A 21182-nucleotide genomic window follows, 5' to 3' on the forward strand; every position below is an offset into this window, starting at 1 on the left:
ACAGGTGTCAACCAGGCTAGAGAAGAACAGTTTCAAAGCCATACACTTAGCACCCACCGAATTTCAGGCCAATTCTCACAGCCCACAAAGGACTCTGAAGCAAGTAAGCCTCACCATCGTGGTTCAGCGCGCCCTGCTCCGACCAAGGTCAGGAGCAGATTACAAAGGACCTCACTGATACAAAAGAGAGAGGAATTACTGAACATTTCAGACACTGATGAGGACCAAAAGGGCCTTTGTTCCGCCACATTCAAATGAGAACTTTTCAAGACCACAGATGACAACAGGGAGCAAACAAGCAATGATTACTCTTTTGCGTTCTTTTTTTTTTAAACTTTCTTTTTAATAGAGCCTTGCATTGGTCAGTTCAAAAATTAAATTCAGTATTATAAACCCTTAATAATAGCATTTCGAGAGGCAAGAGCAGCTCCAGCAGGGGAGAGAACATTTGTAAATCGTGGCAGCCACGGCTAATGCCATCACTGGTCTGTGCGTGCATTCATGCTGGAGGCTGCTATAGAAAGGGAAATCAACGAACCAACAAAATCTGGGGTGTCTAAAGTTTCATCTAGTGCACTGACTGGAGGCGCTACAGTTTAATACAGCTGAGGTTTAAGGGTCCCTCACACATCCTTCATCCAGAAAGGATGCACCACACATTCAAATAGAATCCCATGATACGCCCTGATGGACTGGCCACAAAATGCACTCAAATGCAGTAGAGAACTAGAAGATTGTCAGCAAGCAGTGCTCCAGAAAATGTTTCTAAGTCATGTCTAGTTTTAAATCTTTGGAATAAAACTGATTTTTTTTTTTTTTAAATACCCTCCAACTAACATATACAGAATTGCCTCCGGCAAATGGGCAGATTTTATTTTATGTGTGTGTGTGTGTGTGTGTGTGTTTTAGGGTGGTTTTTCTTTTTCTTTTCTTTGTTGTTGTTGTTGTTGCTGTTGTTGGTTTTTGTTGTTGTTGCTGTTGTTGCTGTTGTTTTGTTTTTGGTCTACATCGGAAAAAAACGAAAAAGAGAAAGAAAACTTTAAGGGCCAGACCTCAGAACGCCCAAGTGTCCAACTGGCAGTTATAGCATTTGTGATAAGGAGGCTCCTTTACCCTTAGACGAATAGTTTCAACATCTCAGTGAAATCAAAGGTTGCAGAAAGCTGAGAAACCAAATGCCAAGGATCTTGAAGGTTGCTGTCAGAAATGTATTTGTGTTGCTTAGATTATTATTTCCTTTTAAAGACTTCAGTGTTGCATCCCAAATAGATATGGGGCGGCATTTTAACAGTCAATGAGTCAAACAGTCAAAGGAGGGCAGAAGGGGAGCCAGCTGGTATGAGGGAGCAGCAACCATGTGCGGACCAAACGCCATTTTTGTTTTTTTTTTTTAGACGTGTCTTGAAGGGATGGTCCCAGAATATACAAAATATACAATCTGTCCTAATAACCACCCCGCTTGCTTGCATAGGCCATTTAATGGTCCTAAAGGCAGTCTTTGGAGTTGAGGCCAGGGCCAGCTAGCTAAGAATGCGGGTAGATAGAGACCGATATTGGATGTGTGTGGGCTGAAAATGAGGAATGTATGCCCCCTTGGAGTCAGCTTGCAGAGTACGTGTGAGGCCTCTGTTGATCCTGGGTGCTCTAGGTCACGAGTCATGGGGGGTCTAGCCAAAAAGAATTAGAAATATGTCTTTCCTTTCAGACAGACCATGAGAGAAACTTCTCGACCCTTTCCTTAAATGTCCACCCTTCGTTCCCACAATGGCATTTCGAATTGTGTGTTTTAACAAGTGGGGGAATATGAGCTCAGTGGGTATGAGAGAGGAAGATAGGATGATGTTTTCGGAAGCCACTAGACTCGGGAGGCATCCTCAGTTCTCCCCACTCCTGGAAAGAGTGATATTTTTGGCTTTTTGTCAGGTCAGAACCCAGAGTTAGGCTAAATATGCAGCTGCCCTTTGAGACTAGCGACATCTATGCTGAAAGTGGTTCTAAGGTGGCAATGACACACAGCACGGGGTTGGTCACTATGAGCTGAGGTCATGATGCCTCAAGGGGGATGAGAGAACTGTGATGTCCCATCTGATTGGCTGCTTCGAGAGCTGGACATCCAGGTGCCGAGAGAGTCCTGGAGAGGTTTAGTCCATGGAGAAAAGATAAAACATTTAAGCTTCCAAATAAGCTTTTTCAAGTTTTCGTTAGCAAAAACAGAGAGATTAAAAAGAAAAAATCTAGCACTGGCAATAAGGTGAGGCTCAAGGGATATACTGTGATTTATCATCAAGGACTTTATTCTCTTGGCCACTTTGCAGTCATGCTAGAAGTTTCCAGAATCCCTAGTGCATATGGTGTGCAAGAGTCAAAAAGTAAGAAAAGAAAACTCCTCCCTTGAGAGTGAAGTCTAGAGAAATGCAGGCCAGAAAGGTGTAAGGTGTTATTCCAGAGTCTGCCGCCGCTAAGGCCGTTGGTATTGACTCGAAAGATCTCAATAGTACTAAGAAGAACCAAAACCGATCAACAGTTCTGTGAGGAAGTCGGACGCACGGAATAGTAGGACTTTTCACACACAAAGGACAAATAAACCAAGAGTTAATTTTGGCTACCAAACTGCAATTTGGTTTTCTAGGTCATTTTCCCCCAACTATTTAAAAAGAAACATCAGTGCTACACATATGCAACTTTAAGACGTTGTATTCTCCTATCAAGTTGCACTGAGAAGCAAGTTAAATAAGCCCCTCTTACTGCCGTCCACCTGCAGAGACGTCACATCCATTTTCTTTGATTTCCATTGGCAACAGCGGGAAATAATTCCAATAGTGCTGAAGTAAGCAGCCAGTCTGCCTTGCTGAGTTCACCTGGTTTCCTTCTTCTTCGTCTTCTACCATCTGGCAAGGGCAAGGCATAAAGAATAGACGTATATATTTTAAATATAGCTGAGTGCATGACAGTGCGTGTGTGTGGGTCTATGTGAGTGCGTGTCTGTGTGTGTGTGTGTGTGTGTGTGTGTGTGCGTGTGTACACAGAGGTTTATACGTGAGAACTTTCTTCTGCGAGGCAATGGCTCCCCGCCTGAAGTCCAGCCCCCTGCCTCACGGCATTTCCTTTAGACAACGGCCGACGCCATGGCAACTCTGGCCTTTAGGGTTTTTAGATATGTCTCTTCATATGGAGGGCAAGATGGTCAGACCTGGAAAAACACCTAGGAAATATAAACAACAATAAGGATATAAGAGGGGTCCAGGTAACAAACCCAACTTCCAGCACCGCTTAGAAAACGATTAGCCCTACCTTAAAGGGACCCGGTACATACGTATCGAGAAATAAGGCAGTGTGTAGGGAAGGTGAGCTTGAGGTCAGACTGCGTGGGTTCAAATCCCAGCTCTTCTACTCTTTGTGTGAGTGACTCTGAGCATGTTAACCTCTCTGGGCCTTAATTCTTCCTCAGTAAAATGGCAATAATTATAGTACTTACCTCACAGGTTTGTTTGGGGGATTCAATGAGATGATCTATGTAAAGTGCTTAGAATATTAACTGGCACATAGGAAGATGTCAATGAATGTTAACTGTTATCATAGTTGTCATTATTAAAGAAGAAACTAACGAGAAAGTGCTTCGGAAACATGGGACATGCCCGTATGCTGCCCGTAGTACGGCAGAAAGTGATTAGCTTGTGTCATTGAATGGTGGAACTCTAACAGTTCAACGCCCAGATTTTAGTCTTGAGCTTTACAGCGAAAGCACAGAAATGCTGCCTGTGATACCTACGGGTCTGTACAGACACTCTATTACATAGTAAGTCAAGAACAAGAACGGAGAAGTGAGCTCACATTTATTGAGAATGAGAAAACACGCAGGCATGTGCTTGGTATTTCCCCAGTATTATCCAGTAACATTCTCAGCAACCTTCCGTGGTAAGTGTTCACACCTCTTGTGTGTGTGTGTGTGTGTGTGTGTGTGTGTGTGTGTGGTAAGGAAACTGAGGCAAGGGTCCTGTAGCTAGCAAGCGGCAGACTTGGGATTAGAACCTAGGTAGATCGGCAAGCCCACTCTTTCAAATGCCCACTCTTTCGAATGCCCGGTTTCTTGTTGCCTGAGGTCCACCACTGAGTGCCCTCCTCAGGCTCAGATCCGGCACAGTGGTCATCTTCACTCCTCCCCCTTTCCTCTGGTCCCAGCAACTTTATCTTCTCTTGGCTAGCCATGCTTCTGCACTCCCAGGAGTACGGGGCTGACCCTCCTCCTAAGGCTAAAGCTACAGCCACAGTGGGCCGACAGTCACGTGACCCATGAAGATTCATGAGAGCCAGTCCTGGAACGCTTGCTGAAACAATTGGAAGACAGAAGCTCTTTTCCCACTCGGGCTGCTGAGCTACTAAGATTGAAGCTGGAGCTGCTGGTGTCCATTTGGCCACGTGGGAAACAGCCTGCTTAAGAATGAAGTCAACGGGGCAAAATGGGCAGGAGAAGAGAAAGAGAGAGAAAGAGTCCTGATGACCACATCTGAGACCCTGGATCCAGCCAAACCTAAAGACCAATCTAACTTTTGTCTTCTTAGTCAGTTGAGCTACAAAATCCCCTTAGAAGCTAACACCAGTCTGAGTCAGGTTTCTGTATCATATACCTAACAGAGTGGGCATTTCCATATGCCTGCAGCCTACAATCAATCTAAGGTTCTGGCTAGAATCTCAGTACAGTCAGCACCCAAGACAGCAATCATTCTGAGTTCTGAGTGTGTGCTCTCCCTCTGGATTCTTCTCTTGAAACTGGCCACTCTCTTACCTGTGAGAATATTCCCAGGCTCTCCTGAGGCCCAAAACATGCTCACAGTCCAACATTCTTGTTAGGATGTTAGCAAGCTGCCCTGATCAGGTTAGCAAGATTTCCTGTTTGGGGCAGGATTTCCCAGTGTTTGTTCATTCTTCGAAAAAACAAACAAACAAACAAAAAACCCACCCTACCTCCTGTGTTGAGTGAACCCACTCTACCCACTCTGTGTTGATTTTTTAAATAGGTACACATGCAGGATATAACCCCAAGGAAATGAAGCAAAACAGAACAAAGGCCAAAATGGAAAACATGTAAAAATGGGAAAAGTGCAGTAGAAAATAATCGAATCCAATAATGTATTGAATAATATAATTCTAATTCTAATCACACCCACTTATTTCAAGCCCTAATTTAATATGAGCGAGATATTTGGATAATCCCTTAGAGTGCCATCTAAAGGGGATTTAACTTACTATAAAATAGGGATAAATATTCTTTAAAAGTAAGTGCTTGATGTTCCTGGTATGCAGATTAGCAATACAGCCTATAGGGAATTCAGCAGTTAATTTCCATGACTTTGTCTTATCCTGAGGGCATACTCAGTGTTGACCACTGCCTGCCTGTTCTCTTTCTTCCCTCCCTCCCTCCCGTCCTCCTTTCTTCCCTCCCTCCTTCCTTCCTTCTTTCATCCCAACAGCCTAGGGAAAGAGGATCTAAGTTGGGAAGTTCTTTTTGTAGGCATTTTTTAAAAAGTTAACATCCTCGGGGCGCCTGGGTGGCGCAGTCGGTTAAGCGTCCGACTTCAGCCAGGTCACGATCTCGCGGTCCGTGAGTTCGAGCCCCGCGTCGGGCTCCGGGCTGATGGCTCAGAGCCTGGAGCCTGTTTCCGATTCTGTGTCTCCCTCTCTCTCTGCCCCTCGCCCGTTCATGCTCTGTCTCTCTCTGTCCCAAAAATAAATAAACGTTGAAAAAAAAAATTAAAAATAAATAAAATAAAATAAAATAAAAAGTTAACATCCTCAATAAAGACTCTATAAAGAAGACGCCATTCTTATCTCCTCCACCAGCTGAGACAGTCATCAGAAGGAGGCAAAGCCAAAATTTGAACCCAAGTAGTGTGACTCCAGAGCCCATGCTCTAGCCACACCTGCTGTTTAGACTGAGACGAAGGGAAAGCTGAGCTGTCAATTTGAGGAGTTTGTAGCAAGAAGAGTAATGGGTTTGCCCCCCACCAAATGTCTACACTGAATCCCTAGAAACTGTAAACATGGTAGGTTACGTGGCAAAGGGGAATTGAGATTGTGGATGGAATTAATTTGCTGATCAGCTGATTCTAAAATAGGGAGATTATTCCGGATTATCTGGGTAGGGCCAATGCCATCCTGGATATCTTCAAAAATGCAAGAGGGAATTGAAAGAGAAGACAGAGAGATGGCAGCAGACAAGAACTCAACAGCTTGGATGAGGAGGGGATGAGTGAGTAGGGAAGAAATATGGGCCACCCCCAGAAGCTGGAAAAGATGAGGAGATGAAGTCTAGCTTCTAGCAAAAAAATGCAGCCCTGCTGACAGCTTGATTGTAACCCAGTGTCACCTTCTAACCCACGGAAGGTTACTCGTAAGAGGGTGCCTATGAGAAAATGCACTTATAAAGTTAAATAAAAATGATACTAAATTTGTGGCAATTGGTAATGGCAGCAACTAGAAAATGAATCCAGAAGCGCATGCGGTCAGGCCTGAGTGGTGAGCACCCGTGAGAAAGCAGTAAAGCAGGCACCAGGAAAACGCTGGCTGTCTGAAAGAGGAACACGGGGATTGGAGATGGTGGCGGTAAAAGACAGGTCTTGGCCTGTGGACGGAACCTCTTTCCTTTCTATATCCTGAGAACCTAAGGGAAAATGGTAATCTTGATACGGAGCTTCATCTGAAGAAACCCCTCGGTGATGCACACGTTCAGATTTTTATTCTGCCTTTACCAACTGCCTACCACTACGTGCTGGGCATCCAGCGATATATGCGCAAGCATCTATCTTTACGCTTCGAGATCTTTCAGGGAAAAAGAAAAGTGAAAAAACAAACCAAGTCTTTCACGTGATATGAAATGTAACTGCACTCTTCCTGAATCGAACCAGCCTCATTATTTGTGCAAATTCTTGTAAGTGTATGGTGCTTAGAATTCAGACGAGGTCCCTCACCATTGGGGTTGTATTTAAATTCAATATACCAGCAAGATACTTAGTCGTGATTAATTTATATTTATTAATTTATACTTACGGAGAGCCACATAGGAATAGAAAAAGGTAATGCATAAACTCACCATCTAGAAATGCAGAATCAAATGATTCTAAGGGTAATATACCCCCAGAGGGTATTTATGACTATACAGCAGTCAGATGACCTTAAATAAGAAGGTCCTTAATGATTGAAATTTGTTCATTACAGAGGATTAGTCAAACCACTATTGTCATTTTGCCTGCTTATGAAAAAGGCACAGTAAAGTCATGAGGGCATGAAGTCAACGGCAACCCTCTAAGGCACCAAAGGGGCTAGAGATGGGTTGGTATTTGTTACCACCTATAAGTGGGCTGACGCAAAGATCACAATGTTTCCTCTCCACTGCCCAGGATCTCGAAGGTACTGTCCTGATAGCAGTCTCCCTGAGTTATAACTATGCTGAGTTGGCAGAACAATGGCCTATATATCACGGCTCATGGAAACAGAGCCCTGTTTACCAGCACCAGCGGCCTCGTGCCGCATGGACTGAGACACAAGACTCATCCCTCTAGCAAGTGGTCACTCCACGGGCTATCCTGTTCAGTCTGATGGCAAGCAAGTGGCAGAGGCTCACGGCTTTCTCCCCCAACCCACACCTAAAGCCAGAGGTCACAAAACCCAAAGTCTTCAGGGGCCGGGCAGATAAAGTGAACAGGTGCAATGGGCCAAGGACTGACTATCTGATTGTACTTGTGATAAGGCATGGCTGTGAAGCAATCCTGCTCTTCTCTAAGAGGAGACAACGGAGCAAGCGAGGATGCATGGCAACTGGTGGTCTGGCTTCACACTGGGAGACATGCGGTGTGGTGGGAACGGTGAGAGAGTAGTGAGCACGTGGCCACCACGAATGCGTAGTGACGACTGTTTAGCTCCAGAGAATTCTGGCCACACGGGAATGCAAGCCCAGCGTGACCGGATCTTCTGATTTTTCCGGACAAAGCCAGCGATGCAGACATTTTTGTGGCATCTGGTAATTTTAAATGTAAGCAAAGCAAATACACAAAGAAAAACTCATTTATTTTTTCAACTTCCCCAATCGGCAAAATAAAAGTCTAAATTAGACTTGGTACACGCTTTGCAGACAGGAAGCCCCATTCCAAGCTTAGCCTATGGAGTGGTCTGCTTTCTCAAATTACAAGAAGCAAGAGGGAGGTTTCTTACATTTATCCACGCTGTGGTACCAGCGGGACTCACAGTCCTGCTAAGGGCTACAGATGCCCTCTTTTCTGAAGGTTAAAGTCCTTTAGGAATGCCTGCTCCCCAGTCATACCAGGCTTGCCTTTCATCTGCTTTGGGACCACTCCAATCCCCCAATGCCACCTCCCAGACCTGCTCTATTCTTAGCACAATCGCCACCATTGAAACATAAGGTGCTGCCTGTCGTGAGACACTAAATGAGAATCCAACCCCTTATTCCGGACATTGTTGAGAATGCACTATTGGCCAATGCCACGGGACTTTGACCCAGACCTCTCCCAAATCGCAATCTCCCCCAAATACTGTGTCACAGAACTTGTACCATCTGCCCAGTGAATTTCTAGCTCCAGAAAGCATATATTTTGGAGAAGAAAATAAAGCAAAAGACTAACCAAATTACGCATCTCTGACATCTCCTTCACTGAAATACCCAGTGGGCTTGAAGTTATCTCTCCACAGAAATCATACAAACGGTCAGAGTTAGTCCTAGCATGTCGACTGCTGGACAGTTGTAAATTTCTTAAGAAGTCAGTTGATCTGAAGAGAGGAATACTAACTCTGGCCATTTCCCAATAAGAATTGTTCATCCATTTCTAAGGATCAATGCAGTCCACAGTGCACAATCTGAGCCACGGCCACACCACTCTTCAGGGATGGGCGTCTTTTGTGTATGCCTGCTACCACCACACTTGGACAGCTCACAGAGGATTCATCTTCATCCCAGTTGATATAATCCTCTCCCTCAGAGAACTGTGGGCAAAGAGCCACACGCTATGCAGCTTCTTTATTAGCAGCCAGGACTAGAGAGAAATGAACTTGAGATGGCAGTTGAGGGAAGATGTCAAGTGAGAAACATTACTGAAGTATAATCTGTAGAAAAGCAGCCGATGCACATAAATTCAGGAGGCCTTGGCGGTAAGGGATAGAAATTAAAAATCAGGTTCTGTTCTTGGGGAGCAGAAGAGAACTCCAAGGGAATGAAGGACAATAGCTTCATAAAGTGGACTTCCTCGGCCGGCCCTGGGGTGGGAGGTTATCTCTGGGCTCCAGGAGGCATGGGGGCTTTATTTAGTGCTTAAAGAATGAAGATAAGAGGAAAATAGCCTCTTCAGGAAGAAGGAAAAAAAGGAGGAAAAACATGAATGCTCCTTTACAAGCATCTTAAAGGAGCACCAAGCCAACCGGCCACCCATGAGACCTGGCTACTACTGCTCTGCTCTCCAAACACACACATGCGCGTGCGCGCGCACACGAACACACACACACACACACACACACACACACACACACACACACACGACTCCAGAGGAAGGCCTGGTGCGGGGAGGTGCCAGCACAGGCGCGGGGAGGCAGGATGTGAAAGCGATCGCATTTCCTCCCACGGAGAGCCAGGCCTCTACGGACATCCTGCGGGCTGGGGAACCCTGAGGCTTTCAGGGCTTTTATCGTATTAGGAGCATTTTTCTCATCATAACTGAGACCTTTAGTATTGCATTAAAAAGATGGTTAATTTTCTTAAGCTTCCTTTTAAACACAGAAATAGGATTAGAAGGATAACATGCTCAGATGCAAGCCCGTTATTTGATTATGTCTAAACCTAATCCTGCCTTCACCTTGGCCTGCAGAGTCTCCATTTTGGGGTTTATTGGTTGATAATGCCAAGGCTGTCAGATACTATTACTTGTGAAGTATCTGTTGCTACGTGCTCTTTCTTCTACTATCAAATGCTGAAGGTTTGAAACTGAATTATAGGATAAGTTCTCAAAGCCTCGCCATCTTTTAGACTTTAGTCCCTATTTTCAAAGGAGAATGAGTGATTCAGGCCCCCAAAGAACGGGGACTCTCTCCGGTAAATTCATGTCTACTAACGCTTCAGAGGAGAGCCTTATGAGCAGCCTTCCTTCCGTTCAGCAGGCTTTCCACTCTTTCATGTTATTAAGCGTGAGGAAAACTGCTATTGATGCTAATAAAAAGATCAGAAGGAGCAGCTACAGGTGACCATTCTCTAGCTTATTACTTTTCATATTACAGTAAAATCATCTGCCACATCATCTCCTTGAGGGTAGGAACTGTGTCTTATTGCCATTCAGTGACGAACACGATTCCTGGCCCAAAGCTGGCATTCGCTAATTACCCATGTTACCGGACCACGAGTCCATATCATCTCTTGATTTTACCCTGAAAGGCACCCTTATCTCCTCGGTTTTCTCAGTGGCCAAGTAAAAGGCATTCCCAGGCCTGAGTCTCTGGGACAGAGGCTTGGGATAACCCCAGAAGCATATGGGCAGTCCACCCCCAACCCGCCTCACCTTCTCCCCTCCCCATCCCGGAAGCTTCCTCGTTTCTTTACCTGTCGCAGTGGTTGCATTTAAAGGGCTTTGCACCTGTGTGTTTCCTGTAGTGCCTCGTGAGCTCATCGCTTCGTGCAAAACGCCATTCACACCCTTCCCATGAGCACTTATAAGGCTTCTCACCTGCAAGAAGAGACGGAACGACCATGGTCAACAACGGGAACAAAATGGCCACATACCTGATCAGGTTCTGCTCTCTAGCCACCGTCTTGAGAAAGGACCGTAGAAATCATTCTCGAAAGACTACATTGCCTAATACGCTGTGTCACATTTTCTTTAGTCTCCTGGTGTGGTGTCGTTGCTGTTGCTGTTGTGGTTTTTAACCTTCAAAAGTGGTCTCACAGGATCCTCTAATCTGGAGCTGTCATTTCAGTTCACAGAGTCAGAGCATTTCCTTCAACTGGTGAGGGATCAATTTTTATTTATTTTCTATTCCCTGGAGCACTTTGACCCCCACTGTCCAAGCAGAAAGGAAATGCGCTATTTTCGTCCGAACCGCAAATGCTTCTAATTCTATTTTTCTCCAGTACCTACAGTAATTTACCATTTCAGCCTTTTTAGCTTTCTCCCTCCTCTTCCCTCCTACCACAAACTGGAGCCAGGGACCCGACTGACAAGGCAAACAGCTCAGGTCTCCCAGAACCACTGTGCCTTCCAGTAAACGGGAGTGGATGGACAGTCAGGAGAAAGGGCTACAGTTTGAGAGTAAAACAGAAATCCCTTGACGATTCCTGCCATTTATGTAAAATACAGTCACAAAGTCCTATTTAAGAAGGCCATAACTTAATGGTTCCAGAGCTTTCATAGTAGAGAGAGATACAGAGTATTACAAAATATTTTTAAAGCCAATTTGTAGAGCAAGGTTTTAGCCACAGTGAAGCTGCTTATAAGTACGAAATTCGAGCTCTTGTGCTCAAGTGACCTTTTCGCACAGTAAATACAGATGGAGGGATATGCGAGAGAAAGACACGATTTTTCCCTAGACCTTTTCTTTTAACCCATCAACGTCTGTCACCAAACATGGCAAATATTTACCCTTCCAACTGTATGGTGGGCTGGTTCTGATTACGAAGAAAAATAATCTTGGGGCACCTGGGTGGCTCAGTCGGTGAAGCATCTGACTTCGGCTCAGGTCATGATCTCACGGTCCGTGGGTTCGAGCCCTGCATCGGGCTCTGTGCTGACAGCTCAGAGCCTGGAGCCTGCTTTGGATTCTGTGTCTCCCTCTCCCTCTCCCTCTCCCTCTCTCTCTCTCTCTCTCTCTCTCTGCGCCTCCCCTGCTCATGCTCTCTCTCTCTCTCTCTCTCAAAAATAAATAAAACATTAAAGAAGAAGAAGAAGAAGAAGAAGAAGAAGAAGAAGAGAAATAATCTTTACAACACGATGAAATCATGAGAGTTACCGAGCCCTCATAACTGACAGGTAGGTTAGCACAGTGGTCATGAGCTCTGAGGTCAACCTTCCAGGGTTCAGCTTTCAATGCTGCCCCTAACTGTCTAACTTGGGGCAAGTTAAGAAACTTGCCTGTGCCTCTGCCTCTGTCTTTCTAGAGATAATAACAGCACGGACCTCAAAGTGTTTGAAGAGCATAACTTAATACACATATGTATTATATGTTAATTAGAACAGCGCCCAGCACACTCGATGTTGACGTCACTGGTAAATATTACAAATTGCCAAACCTACAACTTCAGGATACACACACAGGTGCCCAAGTAGTCCTATGGCTGCTCCATTATATCTCTATTTTTAACAGCTAGACCTTCACTAGGCAGCGCTTAAGGAGACATTGCCCAGGTACTATACTTGACCCACTTTCTTCTTTCACCTTTCTCCTTCCCTTTATACCAGACTACAAAGTGTTCACGATTCTTTATTTGTATCACCTAGAATTGAACCAAACATGATTGAAAATTTTATTTCATTAAATCGATGCCCCAGTGAGCCACTGCTCTATAAGACCCATAGAGAAGAGGAATGAGAAACACAGGCATTTCTTTTAAAGGGAACCAAGAGGACATGAAGGAGGGCTAGAAGCACAGGAGGAAACCCATTTGGTTTTGGAAACCAGAAAAAAAAAAAAAAAAAAAGAATCACTGAGCAGTGTTAAAAGTTCACCTTCTGAATCCTTAAAGCCGAAATTTTAGAAAATTGCACCTGCTGAAGAGAAGGTAGCAGAATGGGGCTATCAAGTCAACTTTGGGGTTAACACACCTGGAAGCTGAGTTAATTACAGACCCTATGCCTCAGTGTCCTTCTCTGTCAAATGGGGCTGAGCTTCCCATGTTTGTTGTGAGGTTTAAATATGTTGTCAAATATAAGACACATATCCTGAAGCCTGACACGAGGTAAGTATTCAATCAATTTCAACTTCTCTTCCTCCCACGTTTACCTGTGTTCTCAGAAGCTGTCTAACGGCTGTCACCCAAAACTTTCAGAGCTCAGGCTCCAGACAGCTGAGCCTGGAATCACTCTGGGCAACCTAAATATTGGAAAGTAGTGTGTATTTCAGTTCTAAATATTTTCTCCGTATATCGATGGAAAATTCACCAGAAAAGTGACGTGTTCTCTAGATCTACTCTGAACGAGTGAAATGCTGAAGGGGAAATTGGAGACCTTAGTTGGGGAGAGGTGTGCCCTCTTTGAGAGGTGTGTTGGCATCATTCACTTAATGTGATTGATTACCAACCAGGCTCTGTTACTTCAAGGAAATCTGGCACAAACAAACAAACAGAATGAGGCACCAAAGGTGTTAGAGATTCACAATGCCCTCCACCCCCAAGGCCCTCAAATGCAAGTAAAATTGGGGTTTCCTGGCACCCAGGGGAAGCAAACACACCCCAAATGCAACAAGGCATCTGGAAATCCCATGACATTCTACAGCACCAAGCAGAGACTTCCAGTCCCCAAAATCAATCCCGCAATCGAACTAACCCATCCATCATAAGCAACCACATTTTGAAGGACACAGGAAGGACAGAGAGAAAATGGAGGTTCAAATGGATGTCTTTGGGTATTTTTTTTTTTTAAATTATTATTTCAAACTGTTTGGTTTTCCTCTTGGTGAATTTTTAAAAATAGTTTGGTTTCCTTTTATTTTGACAAATAATATGAAGGATCTATTCACTTCCTAGAAAATAATGTCGACTTTTAATTAATTCTGGCACAAACCAACTATCCTATCCAGTAGCTTTTCAGTGTCCCTTTCGCCCGTGTTCAGACAGAAACTGCAGATAGTTTGACTTGGCTTTGAATTGTATCACCAAACACAGTTTCCTGCTTGCACCCAGAACAAGTCCCTTTGTGCCCTGATAGTTTACCCAAGTTATATTATTGTGTCTCATCAAGCTATTTTTCCAGCGTCTGATTCATTTACCTACAAGCTGCCATTTCTGCAAATGCTCAATAATGCAAAATTTAAAAATAACCAAGAAAGAACTCAACCAAGTGAAGGAGGAGTGCCTGATACAGGGCAGAGTTCAGAAATCAGAGGAGCAAAAAAACGTTTAAAGAATCGGGAATAAGACTTCTTTATTTAGGGTTCAGAAATAGCGGGGTTAGGCTGGCCTCATTTCTGGGTTCCATATCGGCTTCTGTAAACCAATGTCTACTTGAAAGACAGCCGTGAAAACCCTCTGTCAGTACTTTGCATGGTCAAGATTACACCTCCCTGGACACCAGCACCCACTGCTTGATCTCGGGGTTGGGGCGGCGGGGCAGGGAGCAAACCATCTATAATCCACGATGCGTTAGTTTTCATCCGAACAGCCTACCTAAAGAATTCTGTGCATTTCATAAAAAGCTTGGCTTTCTTTCTTTGTAAAAGAATAGCTTTCTTTCTAAAAGACAGGCAGAAAGGAAGTGAAAGGGGCCAGAGGGAAGGAGGAAAGGAGAAAGAAAGTAAGGAGGGAAGGAAAAAAGAAAAAAGGGTCGTTCAGTTGTAACTGGAGCAGACCTCATGCAAAATCAGCTTATCTCCTTCATCCTGCCCTCTCTTTCACTCTCTTTCTCCCCCTGCTCCACTCCAGGTACTAGTTCGGGGCAGAAAGCAGAAAATGGCATGCCCTTGCCAACGCTATCTGGTATGGCACCTGCACTAATGCCCACCACTCAGCTCACTGCAACTCAATAGCGATCACAAATGTTCAGGAGGGGTCTCTATGAGACAGGAAGATGCAGAGAGGCTTAAAACACGAGGACCCAGGTCTGGAAGGAGTATGTGGATGAAGGCGGCCTACAAACCGGATGGACGAGGGAGCGTGCCAGGGCCTGCACAGCTCACAGGGCCACAAGTGAGGACTCGGTCAGAACCCCCTGAATTGCAGGGGGAATATCAAGATCTACTTTTCCTATCTGGAAATTAGCCCCAGGAGACGTGCTTCCCTCAGAGGTGATAGTAGGTCTAATCAGGTGTAAATGGATTTATAGCCATACAAGGGCTCTTAAGGAGAGCTAAGGATGCTTGAGAAACAGGACTTGACATTTAGCAAGGTGAATCATGGCAAGAATTCATGCTCTCCCACAGAATGGCCTCTGAGATGGAATGTGGGCTAAACCAGTATGGCTTTTTTTTTTCTTTTAGTTTCTTACAGAGTAACTCTCTCTACATCACGATCATCAAATGTGATTGGTCCAATGCACGTAAATACTTTTGAACATGCATCTCCGATATAAGTAGGTTTATTCATGAATTATATAAGTTTACTGATGTCCTAATACATTAGGATATTATAAAATATGCATTCACTATAGAAACTAAAAAGAATGAGAGTAAATTAAATATAAATAGGAGGTATGCATTTTTCTTCCTGTGCTCAAAAAGACTATGTTGCACACCCTACTTTAGAGACCAGTGCCCCATAGAATAATTGGAAGCAGCTTGGCTCCCAGCCCATTGGTCCTGGTGCTTCCATACTCGGTCTCTGCAGTCCATTCTCCCTACAACACTCAGACAAACCCTTTGAAAATATAAATCAGAGCAGGTGGGTTGTTTATAGGGGATTTTGGTCTTTTTTTTTTTTTAATTTTTTTTTTTCCAACGTTTTTATTTATTTGTGGGACAGAGAGAGAGACAGAGCATGAACGGGGGAGGGGCAGAGAGAGAGGGAGACACAGAATCGGAAACAGGCTCCAGGTTCTGAGCCATCAGCCCAGAGCCTGACGCGGGGCTCGAACCCACGGACCGCGAGATCGTGACCTGGATGAAGTCGGACGCTTAACCGACTGCGCCACCCAGGCGCCCCATGGGATTTTGGTCTTTATATTGCCATAAATTGGTTTCTCTGACATCCCCTGGATTTTACTTTGTGCATTTGAAAACATTCTATGAAACCTTCTACAGATTTCACCAGACTGCCAAAGAAGTTCCTGACCCAAACAAGGTTAAGAAGAAATTAAAGTATAAATGCTGCACTGGCTTCCTGTCATTCTCAGAATCCAGGTCAAAAGCCTGTGCAGCCCTGTCGTATAGACTCCACGTGATCTGGCCCCTTTTTAATCTCATCTCCTACCCCCATCTCAGGGCCTTTGCACTTACTAAACCCTCTGCCTGGAATACATGCTCCCTCATGCCATTCAGGTCCCTGCTCCAATGTCTCCTCCTCAGAGAGACCTACCCTCATCGTCCTCCATAAAACAACAGGTTCTGTCACCTTCTCCACTCAATCACTTTGAAATTAGATTGCATACTGTTTGTGTGTTTTACTGCCTGCTTCCCCTACTAGAACGTAAGTTTTGGGCAGGCACCTGTTTCGTTCACTGTGACACCAACAGCACTAAGGCAGGGCCTGGCTCAATCCTGTAGAATACAGTGAATATTCGAATACGACATCCTGATCTACAACAAAGAACCGAGTGCACCCAGAGGAGCAGGGCAGCCCGTGTGATTTCAGTCCCTGTCTTTCTATACATTGAACTGGCCTAAGAGTAGAAGATGTTTGTTTGCTGGCTAATCCTCTACTCCAGGGACTAAAGTATGGAGCTACAATGGATTAAGTATTCCTTCACCATCAAAGGTCACTCTTCTTCTCTATCTGCCTGAGCCTAAAGAAAAGCATATCCTGAAAATCTCCCTGTAATATTCAGCTCACACCTGGGACCACAGTCTCCTGGGCAACATCCCCTCTGGGAAGCCAAGTGCGTCATTTTATGGAACTCATTTGTAAAGGTTCTCACTGAATATGTGTTTGGGAGAGCATAAGTGATATGTCAAATGTATTGTGCCCTAAATTTGCCTTTAAGATATAGATTGTAGAATAAAATATGAACATGTCTGAATCTTGCATACCAGGTTAAAAGTCCCTTGAAAATAAACATCGTTAATGCAAATTTTCTGCATTCATTTCCTGATCTGCAAATTTTCAAGTCCCTAATCCAATTCCTAGAGAGACTAAGACCTTGACGCGCCCAGATTTCTGTTAAAACTAATTTTATCTACCGCTTTTTACTTTTTAAAAAGTGTTACTAGATTTCTGTTATCTGGGCATGTCAAGGTCCTAGGCTCCTTAGAATTTGGATTAGGAACTTGAAATTTTGCAGATCGGGAAATGAAAAAGTAAAATGGAAAGGAGGAAGAATACTTCGTAATGGGTTTGTATTGCCACTGAGTACATGAAGAGGAAATCAGCAAAGACCCATCAATTGCTTTCACATCACACTCGGCGGCACCAGAGAATTTAAGCCACCTGGGGAATAAAGACACCGAGAGAGAAAATGTCACTAAGCTTTCTTAACACTGGAAAAAGAGTAAGCAGTAAACATCACTCCCCAGCTTGGCAATCCCTTCTCAGGGTATATAAGCAGCAAGTAGAAAAACCCTGTTATTAACTCGGCTTTGGAGAACCGGCTCAGAGTTCCTCTTAGATTCCAGCTGAATCTTCAATATTTTTTTTTTTCCAAGGAATTTTAGTCAGGTGATTGTTGGAAAACGAGACCAAGGCTTTCTTTTCCAGAACTTGAAACGCATTTGTAACCACACCATAAAAGAAAATGTGTACTCATTTGTTCATGTTCCATGTTGGTTTTTTCATTCATCCATTACTTGCTCACCCAGGAGCTATAAGGCGCTAGGACCTGAGTGGTTCAAGTTGCATAAAGCAGCGGTCACTGCACGGAGCACACGTTTCCTCTTTTTTTCTTTTGTTCATGAAACAACTAATAAAACAATAACTGGCTGAGGTCTGGATAAGTCCTTACAGCCTGGATCGCCACCTTAAAATGGCCGTTTAAAATGTATAACCTAAAATTTAAACCATACCCTCCGTAAGGCAGGGTTCCTACTTCAGCATGTGGAGAGGAGCAAGAAAGAATTCTGACATAACCCCACAAATACTGACGTCTTGGTGTCCAGCCACTAGCCCCATGTGGCTACGAGCCCTTGAAATGTGGCTAAGGCGACTTAAAGAATCGAACTTCTAATTTAATTTTAATTAAAAGTTAAAGACTGAACCATGATAAAGCATAATTTATATACTCTTGTTTTGGTAGGGCTAACTACATTTAGCTTTAACCGTGGAAAATTTAGCATATGGATTTAAATATGCTGTAAGTATATATAATACTCACTGGATTTCAAAGACTTAGTTTTAGAAAAGAATGCAAAATATGTCTTATTAATTTTTCCCATATTGACTTTATGTTGAAATGATCGTATTTTGGATATATTGGTTTGGGGTAAAATATTATTATTAAAATTAATTTTACCTATTCCTTTTCACTTTTTAAAAAAGGTGGCTACTGGAAAAGTTTAAATTATATATATATGGCTTGCTTTCTATTTTAGACAGCACTGGTTTAAAATACATTTTCTATGTGGAAACTCCACCATCACCTCAAGCATAAGGATTCAGCCTTCCTAAACTTTTCCCCACGCTCAGTCCAAAAAAGCTTGTTACCACCTTGCCTTCCAGATCCATGAACCCTAGCATGCGTTATCTCCAAAACACCTCATCTCTGTCCACAGCTGAGCAGGCAAGGTCAAATACCTAGACCAAAGCCTCATTCATGGATGATGAAAATACAGCCTCTTCCGTGTGACAAGTTGGATTCAATCTACATTAATTGTTGGCTCAAATCTGTACCGAGCAATGACACTGCTGGAGATTAAAGAAAAGCACAGGGTCTCTGTAGTAGGTGACTCCCATGTGGGGAAGTCCCACGCATGCATACAAACAACACAAGGCCCATGTGTTTGATAAATGCGTGTGAATGACATGTGGAGGAGGGGATCCCTAAGGCTCTGTAGAAACATTAGGGTAGCCATGCCTTGATGCCTTGATGAGACTTGAATCATTGCTCTATTGGAGAAAAATGGACTTGTTATCAGAAACAAGGACTAGCCATCAAAACCACCTTTGCTGCCTAATAGCAGTGTGGCCTTGTAGAGTCAGTAAACTTCTTTGGGACTTGTTTTTAACTGTATAGGGAAGGAACAGAAAAAAAAAAATCTGTCCTACTTCCCTTCTAGTTATCAAGATGCGATGGCATTTACCATATAAAAGTGATTGGTCGATTACAAAGTCCCAAACGCGTGAAAGATGTTCTCACGATGATGGGGATATCAGAAGGGAGTGTGCAGGTGCGTGGAGGCCAGAGAAGGCTATGGGCGCAAGGGCTTCTCCATGAGATTTAAACTAGAGCCCAAGCATCACTTCTCAGACCCACTTTACCTTGCGAAGCACAGCCAGGAAACACACAGTATTAAACAAATCTTTGGGGGCCAGCTTCCATTTTTAATGACTCAACTTTGACCAAAAAGTTTCTTTGGGAGGGATGTGTTAGGTTCTTGGTGAATTGGTTTGAAATGTTGGAGGAATGTTTGAGGAATGTTTGAAATGTTGGTCATGAAAACTGGCAACTATCCCAGAGGCTGGAATAAGTATAGCTGTTGGCAATTGGAGTTTTTGCAATGTGCAACCCATGATTCCAACACGCGTGTTTCAGAAACCATAGTGTGTTTCTCCTAGGCCAAGGGGTATCATAATATTCTCAAAGTCAAACTGAATCTTTATTTAATTAGAAATGTATGCAGTGTTCTAATATTTTGAGTGGGCTAATACCCTTCCCCCCAAAAACAAAACAAAATCCCACAAGGCTTAAGATAGGAATTATTGTAATTCTCAAAAGACGGTAAACTCACTTAAAAATTTAGATTTCAACACTCGTACCTAAAGTTATATGTTCTCAAGTCATGACACAGATAAGCATGACTATGTAGGTAAACTCCATGCTTTTCTGGCGTTGAGGTTAATTTTTTTTTTTTTTTTGCATTTTTTCTTATTTGGCTTTATTCTTCTTTGTCTTTGTTGCTTTAATTTTTAAAAATTATTTGTATCAGCTTTTTTAGAGATAAAGCCAAAGAAAGTTTAATGTCAATTTGGAAGCTTAAGTATATTTTGGTAATTGCCAAAGTTACAAAAAGTTAAAAGCTAGACAGAAACTGAATTTGAAGACGAAAGTTAAAACATTTGTCTTTTTTCCTGTGAAGATGATGACACCATGTAAATTTACTGAAAATGAATTTATAGGAGACTTCTTCCACTTAGTAGTAAAGGTACTATTCTGTAAGCCAATTTCCCACAATTCGATTTGATGTATTTAGATAGGAACATGATTGCCTAAAAATATGAATTTTAAGCTCATGGCCAATCTTTCGTTTTTGCATTCAAATGTGAAGATTGTGCATATCAAATGTCACATTGCAGAGGATGTATGCAGGCACAGCCTAAGACCACCACGTGACCAAACTACTAGTTTCTGAATCACTTTTAAAAAGGTAATTTTAAGAATGAAGAGAAAGAAATGTTACTTTAGCTCCACACATGTTCCAAGTTTAGTTAATATCCAAAGTTATCAACAAGCCACTCAGAAAGTGACATCTCCAAATGCAGACGGGCGCCCTCAGAAGCAAGCCAGTCCCAGGTGGGAACGCTTCCCCCGAAGGTACAGTTCATTGCAGAGGTGGGCAACTCAGGTGTACAACTCCCAGCGAGCACTGCAAGAAACTGATTCTTCTGCGCGGAGGGTAGTAGTAAGGAAAAGAACAAATGTGGAGTGCACAGCTTTGAGGAAAGGTAGGCTTACTGGACACTTTCTGGGGAGGATTTGAGGGGGCCTGAGGTCATTGTGAGAGGACTATACCTGGGAGTGATGGAAACAGGGGGTGCGTGAAGGTCCAGTATAGGTGGGTGGGGAGGGTGGGGAAGGCTGAAACAAGTCTCATCAGACCCAGGACCCATGGTAGCCATCAATGGCACATACACAGTAGTTGAAGATACCTCATCTATTATCCCTGAGCACACTGAATTTTTTACTAAATAAAAATTGGAATATATAAGCCCAAAGCATTTACTATCAGGATGAAAGTTAACTTTCTGCTACATATTTGATAAATATGAAAATAAATACATCAGGGTGCCTGGGTGGCTCAGTCGGTTAAGCGTCCAACTTCAGCTCAGGTCATGATTCCACAGTCTGTGAGTTTGAGCCCCGCGTCAGGCTCTGTGCTGACAGCTCAGAGCCTGGAGCCTGCTTCGGATTCTGTGTCTCCCTCTCTCTCTGCCCCTTCCCTGCTCATGCTCTCTCTCTGTCTCA

General features: G+C 43.6%; 1 protein-coding gene across 2 annotated transcripts in view; it reads right to left on the reverse strand.

Moving 5' to 3' along the window:
- Nucleotides 1-883: 883 nt before the first annotated feature.
- Nucleotides 884-21182, reverse strand: part of KLF7 (KLF transcription factor 7) — an 87213-nt gene continuing 66914 nt past the window's right edge. For both annotated transcript variants that reach the window (XM_025932086.2, XM_086719449.1), the window contains exons 3-4: nt 10592-10715; nt 884-3202 (exon numbers count right to left, since the gene is read on the reverse strand). In XM_025932086.2, coding sequence (XP_025787871.1) covers nt 3151-3202; nt 10592-10715 — 176 coding nt within the window. In that variant the 3' untranslated portion in view covers nt 884-3150. The remainder of the gene's footprint in view (nt 3203-10591; nt 10716-21182) is intronic.

The sequence above is a fragment of the Puma concolor genome, chromosome C1 (genome assembly GCF_028749965.1).
Source record: "Puma concolor isolate L17-30 chromosome C1, mPumCon1.1.hap2, whole genome shotgun sequence".
Lineage (NCBI taxonomy): Eukaryota > Metazoa > Chordata > Mammalia > Carnivora > Felidae > Puma > Puma concolor.